General features: G+C 38.3%; 1 protein-coding gene across 2 annotated transcripts in view; it reads right to left on the minus strand.

Moving 5' to 3' along the window:
• Nucleotides 1-1,362: 1,362 nt before the first annotated feature.
• Nucleotides 1,363-24,639, minus strand: part of Dus3 (Dihydrouridine synthase 3) — a gene marked incomplete at its 5' end in the record, with an annotated part of 33,570 nt that continues 10,293 nt past the window's right edge. Inside the window, 7 exon segments of one of the 2 annotated variants that reach the window (XM_070089841.1) lie at nucleotides 1,363-2,158; nucleotides 5,310-5,488; nucleotides 8,967-9,118; nucleotides 12,212-12,371; nucleotides 18,753-18,929; nucleotides 22,552-22,668; nucleotides 22,853-23,047. In XM_070089841.1, the coding sequence (XP_069945942.1) occupies nucleotides 2,089-2,158; nucleotides 5,310-5,488; nucleotides 8,967-9,118; nucleotides 12,212-12,371; nucleotides 18,753-18,929; nucleotides 22,552-22,668; nucleotides 22,853-23,047 (1,050 nt within the window). 2 annotated transcript variants of the gene reach the window in all.

Here is a 24,639-nt window from a genome sequence, read left to right on the forward strand (position 1 = left end):
ACTCTCCATGAATGTAATGGTGTATGATCCTTCTGGGTTTAGCATTTAGTCTGATTATATTATCCATGAATGTAATAACACACCTGCAGATAACACAGTGGAGATGTCACATTTGAGGGCAATGTTTCTTTCAACACACCGGCTGTATCCCACCAAGGCGGGGTGGCCCAAAAAGAAAAACGAAAGTTTCTCTTTTTAAATTTAGTAATTTATACAGGAGAAGGGGTTACTAGGCCCTTGCTCCCAGCATTTTAGTCGCCTCTTACAACACGCATGGCTTACGGAGGAAGAATTCTGTTCCACGTCCCCATGGAGATAAGAGGAAATAAACAAGAACTAGAAAGAAAATAGAAGAAAACCCAGAGGGGTGTGTGTATATATATGCATAGTGTGACCTAAGTGTAAGTAGAAGTAGCAAGATGTACCTGAAATCTTGCATGTTTAAGAGACAGAAAAAAGATACCAGCAATCCTACAATCATGTAAAACAATTACAGGATTCCGTTTTACACTCACTTGGCAGGACTGTAGTACCTCCCTGGGTGGTTGCTGTCTACCAACCTACTACCTAGGTTGAGGGCAATGTATGGTGTGAATATCATGCAGAGAATTCAGACCACAGAAGTTATAGTAACAGTGTGAGGTTACCAGAGGTATAACAGAGAGCTGAGGAGGGGTCGAGATAGTTTGGGCATTTAGAGAGGATGGAACAGAATAGAATGATAAAGAGGGTGTATAAATCTTGAGTGGAAGAAAGGAGGGGTAAAGGTCCTCCCAGGAAATGCTGGAGGGAAGGGGTAAAGGTCTTCAGTGTTAGGGGCTTGAGCATCCAGAAGACAGATGAGCATGTTTAATTGGACCAAGTAGAAACAAATGTTTTTTATGGCTTGATGTACTGTTGGAGTGCAAGCAAAGTAACATAAACGAAGGTTATTTCCTCTTTCCCCTCAAGGAAGGTTCCTTGATGTTGGTGAGGGGCTCTTGATTTAGGGAATTGGATCTGTGCTCCAGTTCCTCGAATTAAGCCTGAATGCCTTCCACATCCCCCCCCCCAGGCGCTGTATAATCCTCCGGGTTTAGCGCTTCCCCTTGATTAACACACACACACACACACACATATTTCCTCTTATCTCCTTGGGGAAGTGGAACAGACTTCTTCCTTCGTAATACATACGTGTCATAAAAGGCGACTAAAATGCTGAGAGCGAAGGGCTAGTAACTCCTTTCCTGTATAAATTACTAAATTAAAAAAAAAAATGAAAGCTTTTCTTTTTAGGTCACCCTACCTCGGTGGGATACAGTCGGTGAGTAAAAAACAAAAGTCTTATTTTAATTTTCAAAGTACAAGGCTATATAAAATGAATTTCTGTATGACATGAATTTTATTGTAAAACCAAAGAATATTATTATTCATTCCTGATGTCTTTCAAATGAACATTTTCTTGTGCTTTGCAAAAGGTACTCATTTTAAAATACTGTACTGATACTACACATTTCGATAATGACTGTTGTTTGCATTCTTGCATCCAATAAAATTAAAAAATAAAATTCAACAATAAAAATTTGAATTAAAAATTAAAAAGCCTATGCATAAAAAACTGACTACTAATAACTTTTAAACAACAATGATAACTACAGTGGTACCTCAAGTTACAAACTTAATTCGTTCCAGAAGGCTGTTCAAGTGCCATTACCAAACGAATTTGTTCCCATAAGGAATAATGTAAATTAGTTTAGTCCGTTTCAGACCCCCAAAAATACACTTCCAAAACCCTTTACAAAAATACGCTTACATAACTGTTTGAGTTGGGAGCTGTTTGAAACTCAAGGTACCACTGTACTTATTTCTCAAAATTATATACAGTACTATATTTAAAAGAAAAACTGTCCTAAAACAATAGAACAAAATAAATGCCATCTTTTAACTCTTACCAACATGAAGTTCATAGCAAAGCACTAACATCTTATCTTTTACTAACATTTTATCCATAACAAAACCATCTTGGCTCTTACCCACATGTTGTTCATATTGCACTGCAACATTTACTAATACATTTACATCAAATTAGTAATTATAAAACAATATAATTCAGTAGGAGTTAGCTTTGTGCTTTGGTAGAAATACAAAGTCGGACGGAGTTGGCCCCAGAAGCCTTTCACTGAAAAAAAAAAAATGAAGAGAAAATTATTAATTATTGCCTGAATCATGAAAAATATTCATCAGTAACTGTCAGAACAAGTACTGAAGAATTACCACAGGTTCTGTAATTATTGATGCAATTTATTTCCCAAGTTTAAAGACACCCTGAATGTTAAAGGTCCATATAATTGTGATAACAGTACAACACATGTACATGTGTAATAAAAAGCTTTTTCCACAAACCTACTCTTTAAATTAGGGCAGTTCAAGTGGAAAGGAGTGTTGAATATAACTGAAAATGTGGTAAGTACATGAGGCAATCTTAAACTGACAAATAAGAGGTAATATCACCAGTTGTGTGCCACAGGAATCTATGCTTGCCCCAGATTCTTTCTAATCTCTATTCAGTAATGACTTATATTAAATAATTAGCAGTTTTGAAGACTGAAAAATGCATTTCTGCATCAAGGTCTTATGGCCCACTATCTCATTTTTCATCAGTTTTGCCTCTTTCCATTTCTAATTTCTTAGTACAAGTATGGTGAAAGCCCTCTAATGGTAATCCACCAACTGAACCACCAGTTACTAATTAAAGTTAAACAGTTGTTTGAGGTGACCAGTCTCTATGGGTCATCAAGCCCTGGTATAAGCATGCAATTTCCATTTTTTAAAACCATTATTCTGCAGTGGGTCTTTGATGAACCAATGGAAATTTACCATCAGTATGCCATATCATAGAAAAGGCAAATGTAAAACAGATGGGAATTCAAGATTCAGAATACAATGATTGGAACTCAGAGACAGATTTCAGTAATTGTAGAATAAATGATTACTGGAATTAAACCCTAGTAGAAGCAAAGCTATTTAGAGACTGGGAAAGGAAGCTGACAGAGTGCAGTACCACCCAAGGATAAAAAAAAAAAAAAAGCTCACAGAAGTGTTTAAAGAAAAGGACTTAAGAATAATTATTATCCCAAACCTGTTTCCTGAGGTACATATAAACAGAGCAACATCAAAAGTGCAAGATAATTTTGCAAACATATGAATGATTTTTCTGGAACTTAAACGAAGACTCATTTAAAATATTTTATACTTGATATGTTTGACCCATTCTGAACATGAAGTGTCAGTGCTAAATCCACACCTAGAAAATTACGAAGTAGAGCCTGAAAGCAAGTGCAAAGAAAAGCATCAAGACTGGTACCTGAGCTGTGGATTAGGAGCTATGAAGAAAATGTAAGAACTAGGCCTCATCTAACCTGAGGCGTGAAGAGGAGATATGATTACAACATATAAAATATTAAGAAACATAGACAGTGTACATAAGGATAGATTTTTAACCAATGGTGCAACTAGAGGACATGTTTGGAAATTAAACATGCAAATGAGCTAATCATCTTCAATACAAGGGTGGCAAATTGGTCAAAAGGTAAAAATCAGAACCAACAGCTAGAGCTCACTTGTCACTAAACCCAAGTATGTGATTAAAGCCAGAGATGAGCATTTTCAAACTGAACTGCTACGAAACTCATCAACCCAAGTCAATCACAGAGGATCTCTAACAGCAAATCCTGAAAAAAATCTCCACACCTGGTCATAGGAGAACTGAAGCCAACCTCTTGCTAGGAAGTCAACCCTAGGTATATAGTTCCATTCAAACCATGTAATGGAACAAGCAACACCCAGCAAGTAATAATGTGTAATTCCAAGAACACTTGAAAGACCATTAATTACAGTCTGGATATCACTCTGACTTATATTTGTCTGAACACCCCTCTAGGTTACATAGTAATGGTATTGTACTTTGGAATATACATGCTGGGCGGGTGTACCATACAACTATTAACCAGAAATTAATACGTATTTAGTGATACTTTGTCGGATGTCTTAAGGGTAAGCGTGAATCTCTTTGGAGCCCGGGACATCCATTCCAGGACTTCTTATTAAAATCTGGGAGACCCTCCTATACTCTGAATGCCTGACCAAGATTTGGCTAGCTGCATGCCTTCCAGCAATGGTTAGATTTGACCTTGGATTCCTAAGGCTAATAAGCCTACAACTCCTCTGGTGTCATGGGAGTGGACTCTGGGAGATTTCCTTCCCAGGTGGACACAGCCTGAAATGGTGAAGCATCATACCCACATCAAAATCGGCTGGGAGCTGTCATTGAGGCTTCAGGCTGGAATGATGAAGAAACCATCCTGACTTGAATCCTACATCCAGCTCTATGATAGAGATATGCAATCTCTCAATGCCCCAACAGAGGACAGAGTCCCTGGGAATTTCACTTATTCTGAAGTTGGTTGGGAGTTGTCGACACTCTTGTTCTTAAGATGGAAGTTCCAGTGAAGTATGTGTGATGCTAGCTTCATCCTCCCAGAACTTTGCATATCCATTTGATTGCTGGAGTACCCACTCTTGCACCCAAGGTAATGATTAGAAGGAAGGACATCTTCTACGAGACATACCTAATATTTCAAATTGAGAAGGGAACGTGGGACAAGACTTGACATAATCTATAACCACATCCAAAAAGCACTTCAAGATGATCTTGGGGACACAACACTTCAAAAACATCATTTTAATGGTATTCTTAATCAAGCTGGACTGAATGGAGAGCCCTGCTGATGCATGGGTTCCTCCAATGTACGTTTCCATACCCTCAGTGTGTCCTGCACTGTAAACTCTACAGCTATACAAACCATAACTACTTATTTATGTTGAATCATTTACTAGATAATTATAAGAATTTATTTTATCAGTTGCATTCTAAGATGAAATATTTTTTTTTAACACATCGGCCATCTCCCACCAAGGCAGGGTGACCCAAAAAAGAAAAAAAAAAAATAAAGAAAAAACTTTCATCATCATTCAACACTTTCACATCACTCATACATAATCACTGTCTTTGCAGAGGCTCTCAGATATGATAGTTAAATGTCCCTCAAAACTGCCAATATCCCAATAGCACCCAAATTTACCTTCAAGATGCAACCAAAAAATGTTCCTACAAGAGCAAGTCCAGTTCCATTTTACTGGATCTGTAATTTCCTAAAATTAAAACTGGGTGTGTATGCATGTATATACAGTGTTTTTCTTACGAGTCATTATTTAAACTCTGTAGTATATGAGAATGTTATACTAAACAAATACAAACACATTTCTCCAACCTGATCTTAATCCAGTCACTAACACTACGAGATGCCATCATAGTTTCCAGATCATTACGGCCGTAGTAAGCTAGAGGGCGTTGATTTATCTTTTGAGTCTGCTCCAGGAGGCCCACAGGGATGTAACGATGTAAAAATGAAAGCCATTCCAACAAAAATCGTCGGGTCTTCTCAATCCCCTAAAAATGCAGAAGACTATAATAGATTATATTTATGTGAAAAGTAAATCAGTCTATTTTGCAGGAATCTGCAGATTTTAATATTTATTCTGTATGAGTGGAGAAATTGAAAATCTGATTCAAATGGTTAAAAAAAAAAACTAATACAAGTATAGATGTTCCCTTCAAGGAAAGTACCTTCATGTTGGCAAAAGGCTCTTGATCAAGGCATGACTACCCACCTCTTCCTTGGTTCACACCTTCCTTCCCACTCCTCATGCTTTGTATGACTTCAATGGGTTTAGGCTTCCTTATAAATATGAGTTTACATATAAAAGTAAAAATAGCAAATTGCCATACAGTTTTGGTATTAACAGGAGAGAGAGACATGCACACACACACGTGCACACACACACACACACACACACACACACACACACACACACACACACACACACACACACACACACACACACACACACAAAACATAGTTTTTGAGTGACAAAGATTCTGCTGCACAGAACAAACAAGATAGGAATGAAAACTGGTCAAAAACTTACACTATGAAATGATTTTTATAGTCATCTGTTTAGCCTACCAGTATGTCTTCCCTGAAAGGCTATGTGTACATAAAACTTCTTGAATGGCAGGACCCGATATAAACATACTTAAGACAGTTTATAACATCTGTAACCATTCATATACTTTTTTTTTTTAAAAAGTGAACAGCTATTTCCCACTAAGGCAGGGGTGATTCAAAGAATGTTTATGTTGGAAGCTGCACCAACCTGCAATTAAAAACACAAGGCTCTAAACTAGGAGTCACATTTGACCATATGTTTTTAAAGACCTAATCAGGTCATCTCCCCACCCTTATGAAAGTGTAAACCTCATTGAAGGCCTAGTACCATATTCCAAGACAGGCCTATTGTACTAAGGTAAGCCTCTTACTGCATAACATGTATTTGGGTTACACTATCCAACACGAGAAATAATTCCAAAAGCGGATTTCCTGCTTGTTTGTAAAAAGTGCAGTGTGTATAGGTGTACTATTGCTGGCCAACTGCAGCCAGGGCACCCATTAAAATGGGGTAGTAACCTGCAAGGCCTCTGGCCAGTTCCAGGTATCAACCATAAAAGAATGTAGTCTGAACCCTACGTTCTTCTAGTTCAGAGGTCAGCAAACTTTTTTGGATATTACTCCATATACAGTAAAATTACCCACTTGATTTGAAAGTCCACAGAATCCACAAAACACAAGGAGCAGACAAATTCCAAATACAGTGGAACTTCGGTATGCGACCTTAATTCATTCCAAAAGGCTGAGTGCTGCTCTGTCTGAGTATCAAACAAGTTCTTCCCAACCAATTTTCTGTTTGGTTGGCTGTTATCACTAATCATCGTAGGCCCCATGGTGACTTACTTATACAAATAATATGAAAAAACACCAAAAAATGCGAAGAAACACGAAATAGTTTACAGCGAAGTTCTGGCAGGTCGTATTTCTTTGGGAGAGTGCTAAGCTTTGTTCGAGTAGGGAGCTGGTCGTATACCGAGGTTCCATTGTAGTCTATTGAATCAATTTGTATGGAGAATACAGTCATACAAGCTGAAAAGTATGTCTTTCTTTCTTTCAACACACCGGCCGTATCCCACCGAGGTGGGATGGCCCAAAAGGAAAAACGAAAGTTTCTCCTTTTACATTTAGTAATATATACAGGAGAAGAGGTTACTAGCCCCTTGCTCCCGGCATTTTAGTTGCCTCCTACAACACGCATGGCTTACGGAGGAAGAATTCTGTTCCACTTTCCCATGGAGGTAAGAGAAAATAAACAACAAGAACAAGAACTAGTAAGAAAATATTAGAAAACCCAGAGGGGTGTGTGTATATATGCTTGTACATGTATGTGTAGTGTGACCTAAGTGTAAGTAGAAGTAGCAAGACATACCTGAAATCTTGCATGTTTATGAGACAGAAAAATGGACACCAGCAATCCTACCATCATGTAAAACAATTACAAGCTTCCGTTTTACACTCACTTGGCAGGACGGTAGTACCTCCCTGGGCGGTTGCTGTCTACCAACCTACTACCTATAAAGTATGTATTATATGCAATAAAGAAACTTTTAAAAATAAAACACAAAATTAACAAAATAATAAAATGAAAAATAAACTGTATGAAATTAAAAATAACAGACAAATTTAATAAAAATCTCACTTGAGAACTAAAGAATTTCACTGAAAACATTTTCACTTCAGGTTTTTGAGAAATAATGAAGTTTCATTTTTGATACAACAAAATCAAAATTAGGGGTTTTTGATGTGAGAGCAATTTGGATACTGTCATCAGCATTCAACTGATTTCTGTACTTTGTTTTTAAGTTAATGAGAGTGAAAAATCCTCGTTCACAAAGACAGATGTTGCAAACAGCAGTAGTAATTTTGCCGCTTCCTCAAAGAATGGACAGATCTGTGTTGCTCTGAAATTCAATGCATGCTTCACTGTTGGAGAGAAGTTCAGTAAGTGCCTCTGCCAATCCTTCAGGCTCTTTTGGCATATCAGCAATTTTACAGTTGAAGGGACTCGCAACCCAACTCATAGTATGAGAGTCAAGATCTGGAAAGTAATCACAAATCCAATTTCTAAGTTTGATAAGATGCCCTATAACTGGACCTTGATATCACCAAAAGAAAGATATAATTATATATTATAATTTGTCTTGCTTATTAAAAATAAATTTTTGTGCAGTTTTATTTATATGTTTATTGAACCTTCATTACCCTGAGATTTTCATTTTTATCCCATTTGGGATAATTTATGCTGGTTCCCCAACCTAGGTTCTAGGTTGGGGTAATTTGAACTACAACACCAACTTTCTCACAAAATCGAGTTCTACACCACTATCCCAGCAGAAAGTTGTATGAAAGTGTGTGGTATATGTTGAACACCATATTCAAAAGTGCCTGGTTGTTAACATTGAATATCTTGAACAAGGCCATAATTAGCAAATTACAAAAACTACCACTTCTCCAAACACAAAACACCATTTCTGTAAATTTTGGTTTACTGTGTATACAGGACCATAATTTTCAAACATCCTTACCTGTGACTGGTTCTGAGGGTTCTATCCTTAGACCAGCTTAAAGGCAGACATCCCTGGTCACTAATCAACCAAGATGTTGCCAATGGACTGCAGGCCTACATAGCATAACAATCTGACTGATGTGTCACTTTTACAGAAAGTGGTTCAGTTTCCCCTCAAAACCAACTGCAGTTTCTTAGTTGTAATAAAAATTTCAAATTTAATCACTTAATCAAGCTGCCAAAAGTTATTTATTATAATCATGGAGACACACTAAACCCACAGAGGTCACACACTACCTGGGGAATAGGTACTCAAACCATGGAGAGGAACGACAGCTCTAATTTCATGTATCAAGAAACCTTTGCCAACATCAAGGCATCCTCTTGAAGGGAGTTTATTATGCTAGCCTTACCTCTGTGTCACTGCCCCAATGTTCCAGACCATAATTAACATAGTTTTTAAGCATGTCAAAGCGTTCACTTGAAGAAATGTCCCAGTGACGCTGTTCCTTAATTTCCTTGAATATCCAGGGTTTGATGAGTGCACCTCTTCCTATCATGATTCCTGCAGCATAAATATTATTTACAATATTTAAGTTCAGAAAAAATGAGAAGCTTTAAACTGGGTAAGAAAGCCCAAGAGATGTACATATGGAGGAAACTCAAATATATAAACATCAATATTTTGAAATCTAGCTACTCTCAAAAGTATGCAAGATTTCTAAATAACAAATGATGAATCTCCTGCCAGCCATGCTGGCAGGAGATTCATCTGTAAAAACTTGTTTTTGTTGTCACAGTGGAGCTCATGCTAATCTCCCTATGGTGTATAGAAATATACCTACTTGGATGAATTATTGCAGCCAGCTGGCCCAGTGGCTTACACACTGGTCTAGAGTTTTATGACTCACTCACCATGGGTTCAAATCCCACACGTTCTGTGGTTTGTTTGCAATCATGTTATTCAAATTCGTGAGTTACAATGAAATTTAATCTTTAAAATGGAAATGGATCTTGACAATATTAGGGAAAACTCTAAACAGCCTCTTCTCACTTAACAACGGAGTTCTGTTCCTAAGACCACATCGGTAAACAAATTCGTCGCTAAGTGAAGAGCATACTATAATGGTAGTGTGTTTGTGTCAACCATCTTTGATATTGTTTTAATGTCACCTTTGCACCATTTACAACATTTCTGGTATACAGTGGAACCCCGAGTTTTGGCCGCCCTGAGTATCGGCTGCTTTGAGTTTAGACCGCTTTTTTCGGCTAAATTTTGTCCCAAGTTTCACCGTGCCCTGTGTTTCGGCCGGCGTACCAGACCTGTCTGCCTGCCCATGCAGGCGTCATGAGCCAGTCTAGCTTTGTTTATCCTCAAGTGAATATTACTCTGCGTGCTCATCCAAACATTTCACAATAAATTCATAACTTCCTAGTGGCAGCCCTTTGGTAAAGAAAGTGAGAAACATGATAGAATTGAAGAAAGAAATTGTAGCAAAGTACCAAAATGGAGGAGGAAAAGAGAGGGGAGAATGTGCCTTCTTCAGTGATTCTACGATAAGTACGATACGAAAGCAGCACGAGTTGATAAAGGCTATAGCAACAGCCAGCGATATTGTAGCATTAACAGTGTAGCAAGTAAGTTAAGCGATTAAGCGACAGAAAAATGACATGAAACTTAACTCCTCCACTGTTGTTTGAGGTATATAGGGCGACTGAAAACACCGCCACCTCTGCTGCTGCTTATGCTTATGCTCTCAATGGCCCTTATACACCCAACAACAAAACAACGTAACACCAGTCGTGACATACATAATGACGTACTTTATTCATTCTAGAGTACATGTATATGTCATGTTTCTATGTTATTAATATTGTTTATTATGTCATATTAGATGAATTGCAATAGATAAATAAGCTGTAGAGTTGGTATTAGAGTCATATTGAAGGACTATTTTGTCCTGCCTCCAAACAAACTCTCCTGCCTCTCATATGCCAACAGGTCTTCAATAAAGGTAAAACTTATTTAAATGTTCATTTATCCATTAAAATTAGTGCTTTATATTTATTCTCATTGTTTTTTTGTATGTAAAACTATAGTATTTATTCTATAAAAAATTATTTTTTATGAATATTTTTGGGTGGAACGGATTAATTGGATTTACATTATTTCTTATGGGAAATACTGCTTCGACTTTAGGCTGTTTCGACTTTAGGCCTAGCTCCTGGAACAGATTACGACTGAAACTCGGGGTTCCACTGTGCTTTTAAATGTTTATACAGTAGTACAGTAGACCCCCGGTTATTGGCCGCTTCTGTTATCAGCCAACTCGGTGATCGACCAGTTTTTCGGCGCCCGGTTATCGGCCATTTGGGACGTGTCCATCCGCCAGCTGGGGCTGCTTGCACATCAGTTTGGCCGTCTCTCTCGGTGGCTGAGGAAGCTTCTGCTCATACATCCAAACATTTCACTTATTTCCCATTGTACTTTGTGTTATTTTTGCAGTGCAACTGTGAAATAAGTAACCATGGCTCCAAAGAAAGTTCCTGTGGTAAAGAAAGTGAGAAACACCATGGAACTTAAGTGTGAAGTGTAGCAGGCATGTAGAAAGTGTAGCAGACATGCAGGTAGTGTAGCAGGCATGCAGGGAGTGTAGCTGACATGCAGGAAGTGTAGCAAGCATGCATGGATTGTAACAGGCATGCAAGGAGTGTAGCAGGCATGCAGGGAGTATAGCAGACATGCAGGGAGTGTAGCAAGCATGAAGGGAGAGTAGTAAGCATGCAGGGAGTGTAGCAGGCATGCAGGAAGTGTAGCAGGTATGCAGGAAGTGTAGCAGGCATGCAGGAAGTGTAGCAGGCATGCAGGAAGTGTAGCAGGCATGCAGGAAGTGTAGCAGGCATGCAGGGAGTGTAGCAAGCATGCAGGAAGTGTAGCAAGCATGCAGGAAGTGTAGCAAGCATACAGGAAGTGTAGCAAGCATGCAGGGAGTGTAGCAAGCATGCAGGAAGTGTAGCTGGTCTTAGTGGCATTAAAAGACCAAGAAGGGAAGTAACCCCAGATAAGGACTTGGTACCTGAAGTCCTTATGGAGAGGGATTCCCCTTCCAAACACTAACTCCTCCCTCTTTCCTCCTCCTTATCTTCCTGAAGCCAGCATTAGTCTTCAATAAAGGTATGTAATATTTATATAATTGTTAAAAAAAATTATTTTTTTGTGAATATTTTTATCTGGAATGGATTAACTGTATTTCTATTAATTCTTATGGGAAATATTATTTCAGTTTTTGGCCGACCTTCTGGAACAGATTACGGCCGATAACCGAGGGTCCACTGTATAGTGTATATTGTAAAACAGAACAGAGGAAATCAGCTCTAATATACATTATTCAGGTATGCATATGTATATTGGTCAGAACCTGTCGTAAGTCCGAGTCATCAGTAAACGAGTACGTTGTTAAGTGAGGAGAGGCTGTATATGTTTATTCCTCAGTCAATTTCTCCCTTGTCTGGTGTTTGAAAAAAAATTACCTAACTATACACTCTTGCACTCTCATGGCCAAGTTTTATCCCTGTGACATAACATCCTCGGAGGTGCTGGCAGTTTTTGTAGTAGTACTATATGATCATGAAGAAATTATTAATTAAATGACATTACCAGCAACTTTTGAATGTTGCCGATGATAACTGTAGTCTTCAAAACTGAGTACATCCCCATTGCCAAATAAAGGCATGGGATCAGCCACCATAGCACACTCATTGATGTAATCCCAATCAGCAATTTTCAAATAGCGTTGCTCCTTGGAACGTCCATGAAGCTGAAACCACAAAACATCTTAATTACAATGCACAGAATATAACTCAAGTATAACTGGGAAGATCATCTTTTTAATTTTTATATAAAACATTTTGTGTAATACTACACAGAATTTCCCAACAACAATGTTTATCAAACATGATGTGAATTACTGAATTTAGTGCAAATACTATTACAACTTGTAATGACAGTTATATCTATATAAATAAAAAAATGCTAGGAAATAAAACACATAAAATGAAACCTCATAATTCACAAGGTTTAGGTTCCTCGAGATGTCTCAAGTCCTCAAGCCACAGACAATGGAAAATTTACTATGTATAAGTTATTTAATTTTGGGGGGGTTTATGTCTATTTAAATATTGCTCTAATTTGCTTCACACTGATATTGATAAGAAAGAATGAACACATTTTAAATGAAATCCTTCGGTTATTTTTAAATTTAAGTATCACACTCCAACAAAATGACAAAAGGAACCACAAAAGATCATGAATAATTGAAGAAATTTGCTAAAAGCCCTTCAGCAAAAACATTTTATAATCGAATCATTTGGATTGCAAGGTATGCAAATTCTTGGGTTTGACTGAACATGTATAGGTGTTGCAAATTTATGGAATAAGTAGGCTATTAAAAACTATTGAGTTTTTGAGTAAGGATCAAGTTGGGATTTTCTTTAGATTTTGCCCCCAAAATGGCTAGTTAATTGTGCACCCCATATCCATCCTGCAGATGATAAGAGCATATGGATACACAAAAGGCCTTAGAACTAGGCCCCAAAAGGGTTTACAGGAGTACATCTGGATTTATATCTACAGTTCACTTATCTGTTACAAGAAAATTTAGGAAATTTGCTAAATATCTCTGGTATCATATTTTCACTAATAAGATATCTTGACATATCACATAGGTTATTATACTATCTCTATATTCCTCGATAAGTGGACAGGTAAGCACAAATAAACCACACATAGGAGAGAGGAGCTTAAGATGACATTTCAGTCTGACTTGGACCACTTTACAAAGACACATTGTGTGACAGCCACCAAAGCCACAGCTGCCATCACCATCATTCTTCCCTTGCTCTTTTTTCAAATCCCTCTCTCCATTCCATCTTCTTACCTTCCCTGCCTCTTACTCTCTGTTGTGATTTGACAATGGTCCAGGACAGACCAAAACATCATCCTAGCATTCCTCTTCTGAGTGCAAGTTTTTGGTGAGTACAATGTGTATTATTTGATAACAATATGTTGTGTTGTATCTTACTCAAGGAGTTTGGTAATGTAGCAAAAATGACTTAAAACAAGGAAGATAGAGGGTTTATAAACCAAAGGTAGATATTATAAACCAGAGGTAGATATAAGGTATAGGGGATCTCTAAGGAAGAATAGTAAGGAGACTGAGATATACAGTACTGTGAAATAATGGGTTTGTAAACATATAGTGGTATATATATATATATATATATATATATGTTGGAGTGTGAGCAGGGTAATATTTAGTGAAGGGATTCAGGGAAACCGGTTATTTTCATATAGTCGGACTTGAGTCCTGGAAATGGGAAGTACAATGCCTGCACTTTAAAGGAGGGGTTTGGGATATTGGCAGTTTGGAGGGATATGTTGTGTATCTTTATATGTTTATGCTTCTAGACTGTTGTATTCTGAGCACCTCTGCAAAAACAGTGATAATGTGCGAGTGTGGTGAAAGTGTTGAATGATGATGAAAGTATTTTCTTTTTGGGGATTTTCTTTCTTTTTTGGGTCACCCTGCCTCGGTGGGAGACGGCCGACTTGTTGAAAAAAAAAAAAAAAAAAAAAAAAAAAAAAATATATATATATCTTTCTTTCTTTATTTCAACACACCGGCCGTATCCCACCGAGGCAGGGTGGCCCAAAAGAAAAAATTAAAGTTTCTCCTTTTACATTTAGTAATGTATACAGGAGAAGAGGTTACTAGCCCCTTGCTCCCGGCATTTTAGTCGCCTCTTACAACACACACGGCTTACAGAGGAAGAATTCTGTTCCACTTCCCCATGGAGGTAAGAGGAAATAAACAAGAACAAGAACTAGAAAGAAAATAGAAGAAAACCCAAAGGAGTGTGTATATATATGCTTGTACATGTATGTGTAGTGTGACCTAAGTGTAAGTAGAAGTAGCAAGACATACCTGAAATCTTGCATGTGTATGAGACAGAAAAAAAAGACACCAGCAATCCTACCATCGTGTAAAACAATTACAGGCTTTCGTTTTACACTCACTTGGCAGGACGGTAGTACCTCCCTGGGTGGTTGCTGTCTACCAACCTACTACATATATATATATATTATATATATATTATATATATATATATATATATACAGTGGGCCCCCGGTTAACGAACTTTTTTCATTCCAGTAGTATGTTCAGGTGCCAGTACTGACCGAATTTTTTCCCATAAGGAATATTGTGAAGTAGATTAGTCCATTTCAGACCCCCAAACATACACGTACAAACGCACTTACATAAATACACTTACATAATTGGTCGCATTTGGAGGTGATCGTTAAGCGGGGGTCCACTGTATATATATATATATATATATATATATATATCTATATATATGGGAGACGGCCGACTTGTTGAAAAATATATATATATATATATATATATATATATATATATATATATATATATATATATATATATATATATATATATATATATATATATATATATATATATATACAGTGGACCCCCGGTTAACAAACTTTTTTCATTCCAGTAGTATGTTCAGGTGCCAGTACTGACCGAATTTTTTCCCATAAGGAATATTGTGAAGTAGATTAGTCCATTTCAGACCCCCAAACATACACGTACAAACGCACTTAAATAAATACACTTACATAATTGGTCGCTTTTGGAGGTGATCGTTAAGCGGGGGTCCACTGTATATATATATATATATATATATATATATATATATATATATATATATATATATATATATATATATGAAGCATGGGTGATGAACGTTGCAGCGAGGAGAAGGCTGGAGGCAGTGGAGATGTCATGTCTGAGGGCAATGTGTGGTGTGAATATAATGCAGAGAATTCGTAGTTTGGAAGTTAGGAGGAGGTGCGGGATTACCAAAACTGTTGTCCAGAGGGCTGAGGAAGGGTTGTTGAGGTGGTTCGGACATGTAGAGAGAATGGAGCGAAACAGAATGACTTCAAGAGTGTATCAGTCTGTAGTGGAAGGAAGGCGGGGTAGGGGTCGGCCTAGGAAAGGTTGGAGGGAGGGGGTAAAGGAGATTTTGTTTGCGAGGGGCTTGGACTTCCAGCAGGCATGCGTGAGCGTGTTTGACAGGAGTGAATGGAGACGAATGGTTTTTAATACTTGACGTGCTGTTGAAGTGTGAGCAAAGTAACATTTATGAAGGGGTTCAGGGGAAACCGGCAGGCCGGACTTGAGTCCTTTAGATGGGAAGTACAGTGCCTGCACTCTGAAGGAGGGGTGTTAATGTTGAAGTTTAAAAACTGTAGTGTAAAGCACCCTTCTGGCAAGACAGTGATGGAGTGAATGAGGGTGAAAGTTTTTCTTTTTCGGGCCACCCTGCCTTGGTGGGAATCGGCCAGTGTGATAATAAATAATAATAAATATATATATTTTTTTTTTATTATCACACTGGCCGTCTCTCACCAAGGCAGGGTGGCCCGAAAAAGAAAAACTTTCACCAACATTCACTCCATCACTGTCTTGCCAGAAGGGTGCTTTACACTACAGCAAGACAGTGATGGAGTGAATGATGGTGAAAGTTTTTCTTTTTCGGGCCACCCTGCCTTGGTGGGAATCGGCCAGTGTGATAATATAATAAAAATAAAATATATATATAAATCTATAGGGGAAGGAAGGCGGGGTAGGGGTCATCCTCGAAAGGGTTGGAGAGAGGGGGTAAAGGAGGTTTTGTGGGCAAGGGGCTTGGACTTCCAGCAAGCGTGCATGAGCGTGTTCAATAGGAGTGAATGGAGACGAATGGTACTTGGGACCTGACGATCTGTTGGAGTGTGAGCAGGGTAATATTTAGTGAAGGGATTCAGGGAAACCGGTTATTTTCATATACATAGTTGGACTTGAGTCCTGGAAATGGGAAGTACAATGCCTGCACTTTAAAGGAGGGGTTTGGGATATTGGCAGTTTGGAGGGATATGTTGTGTATCTTTATATGTGTATGCTTCTAAACTGTTGTATTCTGAGCACCTCTACAAAAACAGTGATAATGTGCGAGTGTGGTGAAAGTGTTGAATGATGATGAAAGTATTTTCTTTTTGGGGATTTTCTTTCTTTTTTGGGTCACCCTGCCTCGGTGGGAGACGACCGACTTGTTGAAATATAAATATAAATATAAATATATATATATGTATATATATGTATATATGTATATATATGTATATATGTATATATATGTATATTCGTATATATATGTATATTTTCTCCATGGGGAAGTGGAACAGAATTCTTCCTCCGTAAGCCATGCGTTTTGTAAGAGGCGACTAAAATGCCGGGAGCAAGGGGCTAGTAACCCCTTCTCCCGTATAAATTACTAAATTTAAAAGAGAAACTTTCGTTTTTCTTTTTGGGCCACCCTGCCTCGGTGGGATACGGCCAGTGTGTTGAAAGAAAGAAAGAAAGACATATATATATGCATGCATGCATGCTTATTAGAGTTGACTGAATGTAGAGGATTTGCAGCTCTGTTAACCCTTTGACTGTCGCAAGCCCCTTTCTGAAACTGTCATTCTATGTCGAAAATTTTTTGGAAAAAAAAATTATTATTTTCTTGTGAAATGATAGAGAATCTTTTCCCGATGGTTATGACAATAAAAGTACGAAATTTGGTAGAGAACTCACGGAATTACGCTCCCGCGAAGTTAGCGGTTTTGGCGACATATATGCATCGGCGATTTCGCCAACTTTGAGCCCTATTTTTTGGCCAATTCCATTGTTCCAGTTGACCAAACTCATAGCTATTTCTTTAGAACTCCCTTTTTTCTATCCATTCACTACAAGAAACTGCCCATTTGCCGATTTGAACTACCCAATAAAGTGGTCAGAAATTGGCAATTTGGCCAATTTCATGCAAATTAAAAAAAATGCCTATTTCAAAATAGAGTCCAGAATAAACAATGTAGACATTCTTGGCACTAAAATAACATATCCTCTGTTCATTAGTCACGTCCCTAGGCCCCTCTTATATTACTATTGCTTTCTATTTTGATTTTTTATTCATACAAAAGTTAGATGATTTACTGTTATGCAGACTGCTGCATTATTGTAAAAATGGTATAAATAATATCAGTGCACTAGTAAAAGAATATTAGACTCCCCAGTTGACGTGTATTGGACGTGTGGTGTGATTTGCTTCCTCTTGAACACTGGTAAAAATCAAACATTTCCACTACTTTGAGCTCAATTTCAAGGTTGTTTTCACCATGAAACTAATCAAAATCATCTCTATTTTTGTAATATGTGTTCCACTTTATCACGTGAGACCATGAAAACAAGAATACAACGATAAATACTATACAAAAATACACCTCAAAGTCGGTGTTTTAATCCAAAAAAACGGTCAGAGGTTTTTTTTCTCATTATGCACTGCGTGCTCCAGGATTTTTTTTATATGGTGCACACTGACCACACAGACCCATTCTCTCACATGTGGGCCTACTAGCTTTCTCCTGCTTGATTTGAAGCCGCTAGAATTATTGAGTATATACAGTGGACCCCCGGTTAACGATATTTTTTCATTCCAGAAGTATGTTCAGATGCCAGTACTGACCGAATTTGTTCCTATAAGGAATATTGTGAAGTAGATTAGTCCATTTCAGACCCCCAAACATACACGTACAAACGCACTTACATAAATACACTTACATAATTGGTCGCATTGGGAGGTGATCGTTAAGCGGGGGTTCACTGTATAGGTCCAAAACACTGGCTCGTAAGACGTATGTATACAGCCAAAACAGTCAAAGGGTTAAGAATATAAGCTAAGTAATATCTCTGTTAAGAGTATAAGCTAAGTAATATCTCTAGCAAGACAGTGTCTTGCTCTCTTCACTCTGAAACTGACATGGGGCTGTCTTGGTTGTGTGAGTCTACACTGTAATACTTTGATGTCTCTACTCAATCTCGAAAGTCAGCCAGTGTGTGAATGACTGCAAATTTCTTATCTTGTTTGGGATGCCTGCCTTAAGGAAAACATGGTATACATCACACAAGTGATAATATGGATGGTCATACAAATTTAAAAATGTGCTCATGTTTACACAGTTTTTTAAAAATATCTCTTGTATGCAGGAAAATAAATAAATATAGAATATTAAAACAAGGCACACAACTCACCGTAATCATAGAAATATCCCACAGCTTGGCCTTCGTAATAATTTTGTGAGCAACCTGAGTATCATGGTAGATGGCTGTTCTCATCTTCAGTGTGAGGGGTTTAGTCAAAATCTTTGTCATGCCTCGTACCATGTGCTCGAGGCAGCTGTGACGCCGCATCAATGCACTACCCCCTCCCTATCAGGTCAATATGATGATTCCTAATTTTAAAATTCAGTACTACACCATATTATCTTGCTCTAGATTCAATAAAACTGACATGCAGAGAGACATAATCATAAGAATGATACATTTAAAAATCATATCAACTTTCTGTACAACAATTATTTCTGCATAATGTTACAGGAACATGAATATTGCATCTTCTTTTAATAATGCAAGAAAAATTAGAGTGATTTCTGTATTACTATCAATCTATTATCTATTACACACCAGATATCGTATGTTTATGTTTACTAATATCTATGATATTGTACCATGGTCCAGACTTCCTAGCAGGATGACAATACACATTTTAACTGCAAACAAATAAATCATGACCTTTCTTTCTTGTCTTCAATCCACACATTTAGTAGGAGGTGGAGACCAGGCAGTTGAGGGGGTGGAGGCAGGAGATAGAGACTGGTGTTGGGAGGTTGTGGATACTAGGCAGTGGAGGGGTAACGGGGAGGGTGGAAGCTGGAAGAAATGAGGTGGTATGATCATGACCACGTGGGTGGCAGTGTCGTTGGCAAAGTGTGGGTGTTGGTGTGGATGATGGATGACTGGGTGGGTGAGTGTGCAGTTGGTGGTGTGGGTGGCAATGAGGGTGGTGGGAAGCCATGTGATTAGGTGTGTGGAAAGTGTATTAGGGTGTTTGGGCTGTGAAATCATTGGTAAAATGTGGGTATGGTGCTCTTGGAGCAAGGCTCTGTGGGCTTGAAGCTGTGAAAGAGTGGTGTGGGTGAAAGGTGTGGTTGTGTTGGTGGCCCAGTGTCAGTGGTGGCATGGATGATGAATGATTGAGTAGGTGAGTGCATAGTAATGAGGGTGATGGGTGATTAAGTGATAAGATGTGTGGACAGCATGTTAAGGTGAAAGGTCAAGGTGAGGAAGTCAAGTGGTGGGGGGTGTGGGTAAGAGCATGATCTTGAGGTAGCAGGGAAAATGTGGCTGTGGGGGAATGATGTAAGCGTAGGCACGTGGCCATGAGGAAAATTATAAGGGCAGGTTGTGTGGATGGATGCTGATGGTTGGGACAGTGCAGATGGAGGCTACTGGTTGGAATGATGTGGGTGATGGCATGTGGCCATGGGGATATTAACCCTTTGAGGGTCGACAGGCCCTCTCCGAGACTCGTTCTCAGGGTCGGCCAAATTTAAAAAAAAAAAAATAATTTTCTCTTATGAAAAGATAGGGAATCTTTTCTCGATCATAATGACACCAAAAGTTTGAAATTTGATGGAAAACTTACAGAATTATGCTCTCGCGAAGTTAGCAGTCTCGGCAATGTTTACGCATCAGCAATTTTGCCCACTTTGAGCCCCATTTTCGGCCAATTCCACTATACTAGTCGACAAAAACATGAATATTTCGCTAGAACTCCATTTTTTCTATCGAATGAGTGCAAGAAACCACCCATTTATCAATTTCAACTATCCAGTACAGTGGTCAGAATTTAGCAATTTTGCCAATTTCACACAAATTTCAAAAGATACCAATTTCCGAATAGGGTCCAGAATAAACAAGAAAGACATTCCTGGCACTTAAATGACATTTCCTCTGTTCATTAGTCACGTCTCAAGGCCCCTCTTATATTCTTTTGCTTTCCACTTTGAATTTTTATTCTCACAAAAAATAGAAGATTTACTGTTATGCAGACTACTGCATTAGTGTAAAAAATGGTATAAATAATATTGGTGCACTTGCAAAAGAATATTAGACTCACCAGTTGACGTGTATTGGAACCTTGGCATGATTTGTTTACTTTTGAACTTTGGTAAAAGTCGAACATTTCTGCTACTTTGAGCTCAATTTCAAGGTACTTTTCTTTGTAAAACCAGTCAAAATCATCTCAATTTCTGTAATATGTCTTCCATTCTATAAAATAAGACCAAGAAAACTAGAATACAACAATAAATACCATACGAAAATACAGTGCAAAGTGGCTGTTTTATTCCCAAAAAACAGTCACAGTTTTTTTTTCTCATTATGCACTGTGTGCTGCAGGATTTTTTTTATACTGTGCACACTGACCACATAGACCCATTCTTTCATATGTTGCCTACCAGCTTTCTCCCACTAGATTTGAGGGCGCTAGAATTTAGGCGTACTAGTACGTCAAAAACCCTGGGTCGTAAGCCGTACTAGTACGGCCGAAACCCTAAAAGGGTTAAAGGGGTGGGTGGCATGAGTATGAGGTTGCTGGGTGAACAGCAAGGGCATCTAGCCAGTATGAGTGAGGGTGCTGGGTGTGCAGCAAGGAAATGTGGTCATAGGGCAGAAAGGGGGGTATGAGTGGGTGCTATGGGTGGAGGTTGCTGGGTGTGCAATTGATTTAAGTGGTATGGCAGAGGCATGTGGCTGAGGTACGGTACTAAGTACATGTTATTTGTGCATACCTCACAATTTTATGGCAAAAATTAGTCAAGATCTGTAGATTTATTATTTACATTGTGTTAATGCATCAGTGGTTGGAAAATGAGGACAGTGGGTGGGTTGGCTGGTGGGTTCTTGAGGAAGGCTCCAGCGTAACATTGTTAACCATGTCAGGGACACATTTAACTGGAGTGAGACAGCACCACACAACACTGATCTCACTCACAACTACCTTCACTTCACACACACTACACACCTCTCTCTCTTACACCCATCCTCTTTCTCAAATCCACCCACCCCCTCTCTCTTGCACCCACCAACCCTCAACACTCAGAGGAGTGAGTCTTTGTCAATTATTAATTAATTCCAAAGTGCTCCTACCTTAAAAGAGAAACACTGCAAGTTCAGACCCTACTACATTAACCCTTAAACTGTCCAAACAGATCTACGTTCACATGCGTAGTGCTCCAAAAGTAGATCTACATTTTTTTACATATTTTCAAATATATCAAAAAAATGTAAATCAAAGTTTTTTTTACACGTTTTCAAATGTAAAAAAAAAAATCTATGTTTTTTTACACACTTTCAAATGTTGAAAAAACGTAGATCTACGTTTGGACAGTTTAAGGGTTAAATGGTCCTGTGAAATCTATGGTGAAATGTTTATAATAATTATAATTTTATATTTTTTGTTTGTTTGTAACTGAGAGGAAATGTAACAAAGAGTGAGAAGGCAAGAAATATCATGTACTGTATTCTGAAAAATTGTGAGGAGTACTGGTACAGCACAAAGGCCAATACCTGTCAATAGCCACTCACTCCAGTCTAATACACTCACACAAACCTGTTGTATGTTGAAGCCCCTAGCACTCAAAACTTCATTTGCCCACTTCTGTCATCCCTTCCTAAGATGACTCCTACCACTCCTTCCATCCCTCTACCCTAGACTTCTTGTATACCCTCCTAGTCATCCTATTCTGTTCCATCTTCTGTATATGCTGAAGCCACTTCAATGACCCCTCTTCAGCTCTTTGAATTATACTTTTGGTAACCCCACATCCGAGTGAATCAAATGAAAGTTTTTGTCAAGGTCAGATCAAATATTTTAGATTTTTTCCACAAATATAAATGAGGACCACCATATTATACAACCATCCTTTCAGGTAGCAGACAGAACAAACAATGTGAAATAATATTTACTTATATTTATAGTTCAACATACCTGTTTGTAGATAAGATCAATAGGGCAGCCCATGTTGATATCTATGAAGTCAGCATCAGTATTTTCCTCTAAAACCTGGGCACATTTAACCATGGATTCTGCATTGCTTCCACACACCTAAGAAATTATACCTCTTACAACAAGACAGTTTTCTAATTTATTAATAATTCACACCCACATGGTTTCAGATGATGTCACTGCCTTTAACCTCAACCTTTTCATAGCTAGATACTACAGATTAGTCAGCTTATAAGAATTATAAATAGAAAAAAACTGATAAAATTTTCGATATTCGAAATACCTGAATGCCAAAACAGTCTTCTGATTCATGGCGCTTAACGAGGGCCCACTCACTAGGAGGACCTTGCAAAAGACAAGATGCAAGTGCCATTTCTCCACATGTTATATCTACTCCATACTGCTTGCAGATGCGACGGAAGGGCAGGTTTCCCAAGGTAGTCAGAGGAGCCAGATATGTCTTGTCTCTCCATTCAATCTGGACATAATTAGAAGACCTAGTATTAAAGAAAATACTAATTAATAACAATTCTCTTTATCAACTTCTACAAATACAAAATTAGGAGGACAGTAATTTTTAAGAATCTATTGTAAAAATTTCATAATAAACAATAAGAAATATTTGAGAAATATCAAATACCTATAATACTGTAATTAATGCTGCTCACATCAATTGTGATTATCAAGGGCTTTCACAAGTTTGTGTTAACTGTCATCTTATTTTTATTCTTCCATGCCCATCACAAAATGCCTAGTCCCTTGTATAGCTATCCCAAAAATTTGCAGGAGGGGGAGTTGCATTCCTAAAGGTCCAATCTAAAGTCACTAAAAAAAATTAATACATCGAATATCTCCCACTAAAGTAGGATAACAAAAAACAAAGGAAACACAGTCACTATAATTCATCCAATAGCTGTCTTGCCAGAAATCTTCAGACATCACAATTCAAATTATCCTTCAAACTGTAACATCCTCACCTCTTTTACAGAAAAGACACTACTTCCCAACTCCAGGACTCAACGCTAGCTAACTGATTTTCCCTGAATCGACTGATGAATGTTGCCTTGCTCACACTCCAATGGCACAAGCCATAAAAAACTACTCAATCCCATTCTCTCCACTCTAACACACTTAGACAACCTGCTGGATGTTCAAGCCTCAGCAGCTGTCAAATTGGCCTTTGTGGGCACATAGCCTTAAAGCCTATTTGTCACTGACCATCACTGTAGAGCCTAGCAGAACATTTGCGGAAGAGAAGAACCTCACCACTTTGTAGAACTGAAGTGAACTTACTACCAGAGAAAGGTTCAGAAAATTTCCAATAGAGAAAGGGGCCCAAACATTCACCAAATCAAGGAAGTGAATGTGAACCTTGAATTCATATAAAGAAATGATTTCAACATCAGGCATAATCCTGAATTCAATGGTTCAGTTGCTGTCTGCTCATATATTGAATGATATCATGAATGAGACTTGGATTCAAGTTCAACAGAATTCGAAGTTTCCCTACCAGACCCATCAGTCCTTTCCTGGATTTCAAAGGGCACTGGGAATGACCATGTAAGGAAGCAGCAAGAACCCTGTTTTCATCTGAAACACTAGGAGAGGAGGAGGTGGTTTTACACAGATGACAGTTGGAAGGTTATCCCTTTACAACTCAGTGAACCATAGAGGACCTATCCCACATCAGGTGTTCATGGGCTTCATCCATGAACTGAGTGAGCACCTGGCTATCCAAGAAGCACTAGGTGAAGGTTGATTGGCTGATTAACCAGTTACCCTGAATACCTTCATGTTACCTTGCTCACATTCCAAAAGCATGTCAAATCATAAAAAACAACTTGTCTCTACTAACTCCAATCTAACATACTCACACAAGCCTGTTGGTGAAGCCCCTAGCACTTAAAAACCTCCTTTTACCCCATTCCTCCAACCCCTCCCCCTTGGTCCCTCCACCCTAGCTTTACATATCCTTTTAGTCATCCAATTCTGATCCATCCTCTCTAAATGCCCAAACCCCCACATAAAATTCTTCTCAGCCCCACATCATTTTCTAATCTTCACACTCCA

Source organism: Cherax quadricarinatus, chromosome 30, assembly GCF_038502225.1.
Source record: "Cherax quadricarinatus isolate ZL_2023a chromosome 30, ASM3850222v1, whole genome shotgun sequence".
NCBI classification, from domain to species: Eukaryota; Metazoa; Arthropoda; class Malacostraca; order Decapoda; family Parastacidae; genus Cherax; species Cherax quadricarinatus.